Below are 2,500 nucleotides of genomic sequence, written 5' to 3' on the forward strand. Positions count from 1 at the left end.
CTCCCCCGCCCACAGCCGCCCCCACAACGCGACCACCTCCCCCGCCCACAGCCGCCCCCACAACCGAGGAGCCATCCAAACCCGGCAACTGCGGCGTCGACTGTTCCCAGGGGCAGTACCACCCCCACCCCACCGACTGCCACATGTTCATCCAGTGCACCCCATACGGCCCTCAGGAGATGCCCTGCGCCCCGGGAACCGTGTGGGACCAGGACCTCTTGACCTGCAACCACGAGGCCACGACCCCCTGTGTCACCGCTGAACCTTGTGTCAAAAGTCACGGTAAGAACTGGATTTTGAGGGTTGCGAATATGCAGTCTCTAACTAGCATGAATCTCTGAATTGTCAAACTGCTGACTAACAAGACTAACATCTATTGTGACTGATATTCTTCTCTCTCTCTCTCTTTCTCCCCCCTCCTCTCTCTCTCTCTCTCTCTCTCTCTCTCTCTCTTTCTCTCTCTCTCTCTCTCTCTCTCTCTCTCTCTCTCTCTCTCTCTCTCCTCCTCTCTCTCCTCCTCTCTCTCTCTCTCTTTCTCTCTCTCTTTCTCTCTCTCTCTCTCTCTCATCTGTGCTGTATGGTGCAGCGGTAGCGATCTCGTCTAACAATCTTGCTGACCTGCGTTCAAATGGATGATAACCCCGGCCATTCCTTGCACACAGGGGATAGTTTAGAAGCAAAATGAAACAGACAGTACGTCACACCAAGAATATCCATTGTAATAAATGGAATCAAAACTAAACTTTAAAACTTTAACTTTAAACTCTTCTCTCTCTCTCTCTCTCTCTCTCTCTCTCTCTCTCTCTCTCTCTCTCTCTCTCTCTCTCTCTCTCTCTCTCTCTCTCTCCCCTCCTTCCCTTTCTCGGACGGCAATTTCACTCCAGATTCACCTTAACGCACACCAATCCATAATGCAGTTTCCCCCAACCCCCACCTAAACATAATCAGAAATGTCCAATCTCATCCTCATTCCCCTTCTCTCGCCCTCCTACGCAGACAAGCAATGCCGGAAAGGAAACGGACGGTATGCCATCGAAGGAAAGAAGACAGAATATTACCTCTGCCACTTAGGAGTATCGTATCTTCTTCACTGTCCCTATGAAGGAACCTTTAACCCTCGCACTGAGTCCTGTGTTTATAAGGACCGTACTGCCATTAGGAAGGTAGTCTCCTAGATGGCAAGAAGGGGTGTAGTTTGTGTAAGAATATTGGCAGGAGTTAGTTAAATAAAGTGTAATCTGAAATCTGTCTTATTATCCTTGATTGTGATGTATCATTATTATTATTATCATCAACATTATTATTATTGTTGTTATTATTATTATTATGATAATGAAAATAATAATAATGATAATACTAATTATCATTATTATTATTATTATCATTACCATTATCATTATTATCATTATTATTATCATTATTATTTTTCATTGTTGATGTTGTTGTTATTAATATCATTATTATTATCATTATCATAATTATTATTATTATCATAATTATTATTATCATTATCATAATTAGTATTATCAATATCATAATTATGATCATCATTATCAAAACTATCATTATCCTTATCATTATCGCTATTATCCTTATCATCGTTACTACTATTATCATTATCATTATTAGTATTATCATTATCATTATTATTACTTATCACGATTTACATAATCATCATTATATTATTATAATTATTATTATTACTATTATCATTACTAGCAGTAGTAGTAGCAGTATCTTTATTATCATTATATAATTATCATTATCATTTTTACAATGCTAATAATTATAAAGGTAATGATAATTATTATTTTCATTATTACTATTCTTATTATTATTATTATCATCATTATTATCATTATCATTATCATCATTATTACTATTGGTTATAATCATTATTGTTGTTATTATTATCATCATTATTATCATTGTTATTATTATTATGTAATTTCTGAAGAAATAACGAACGGCTAAATATTTAATTTCCATTTCACTTTTACGATAATTCTCGACCACTTTATTTTTCCTAGATCTAAAATAAACTTTTATATGCACCTATAAAAGTGAACGTATCTAGAAAATTTAATTATGAAACTGTAGCTGATATCTAGAAAAGGAAAGTATAAAATGTGTAGCTACCATCGAGTGAGTAATTGTAAATAGTTTGTAACATCACAGAAATTTAATATTGTAAAATGTTTCTGTTAATTACAATCTTTACCTGATTACGCTTTTTAACATCATTCATTACGTAAACATACGAGATGAAAATGAAGAAAATGGCATAGAAACAGGAGTTAATTTGAAAAGTTGAAAATCGATAAAATAAAAAGAGTTGGAATATATAAATATGCATGAAACTTTTAAAATGTGTAAAAGATAGTGTAGAATTATGTAAATATGTGTATGAGGTACATATACGTCTAAATAAACTTGCGAAGAAAGTATAGATATTTATTCATTATGTAAAACTGTGTAACCATTTGCATATGGTGTGGAA

The 2,500-nt window shown here is 35.2% G+C and overlaps 1 protein-coding gene across 1 annotated transcript in view; it reads left to right on the forward strand.

The window, feature by feature from the left end:
* The window catches only part of LOC125046755 (nematocyst expressed protein 4-like), a 5,751-nt gene extending 4,507 nt beyond the window's left edge, over positions 1-1,244 (forward strand). Inside the window, exons 4-5 of the mRNA XM_047644685.1 lie at positions 1-282; positions 997-1,244. The exon at positions 1-282 is cut by the window's left edge and continues 855 nt beyond it. Of these exons, the coding sequence (XP_047500641.1) occupies positions 1-282; positions 997-1,175 (461 nt within the window). The 3' untranslated portion in view covers positions 1,176-1,244. The remainder of the gene's footprint in view (positions 283-996) is intronic.
* Positions 1,245-2,500: the final 1,256 nt, after the last annotated feature.

Source organism: Penaeus chinensis, chromosome 39 (assembly GCF_019202785.1).
Source record: "Penaeus chinensis breed Huanghai No. 1 chromosome 39, ASM1920278v2, whole genome shotgun sequence".
Classification (NCBI taxonomy): Eukaryota; Metazoa; Arthropoda; class Malacostraca; order Decapoda; family Penaeidae; genus Penaeus; species Penaeus chinensis.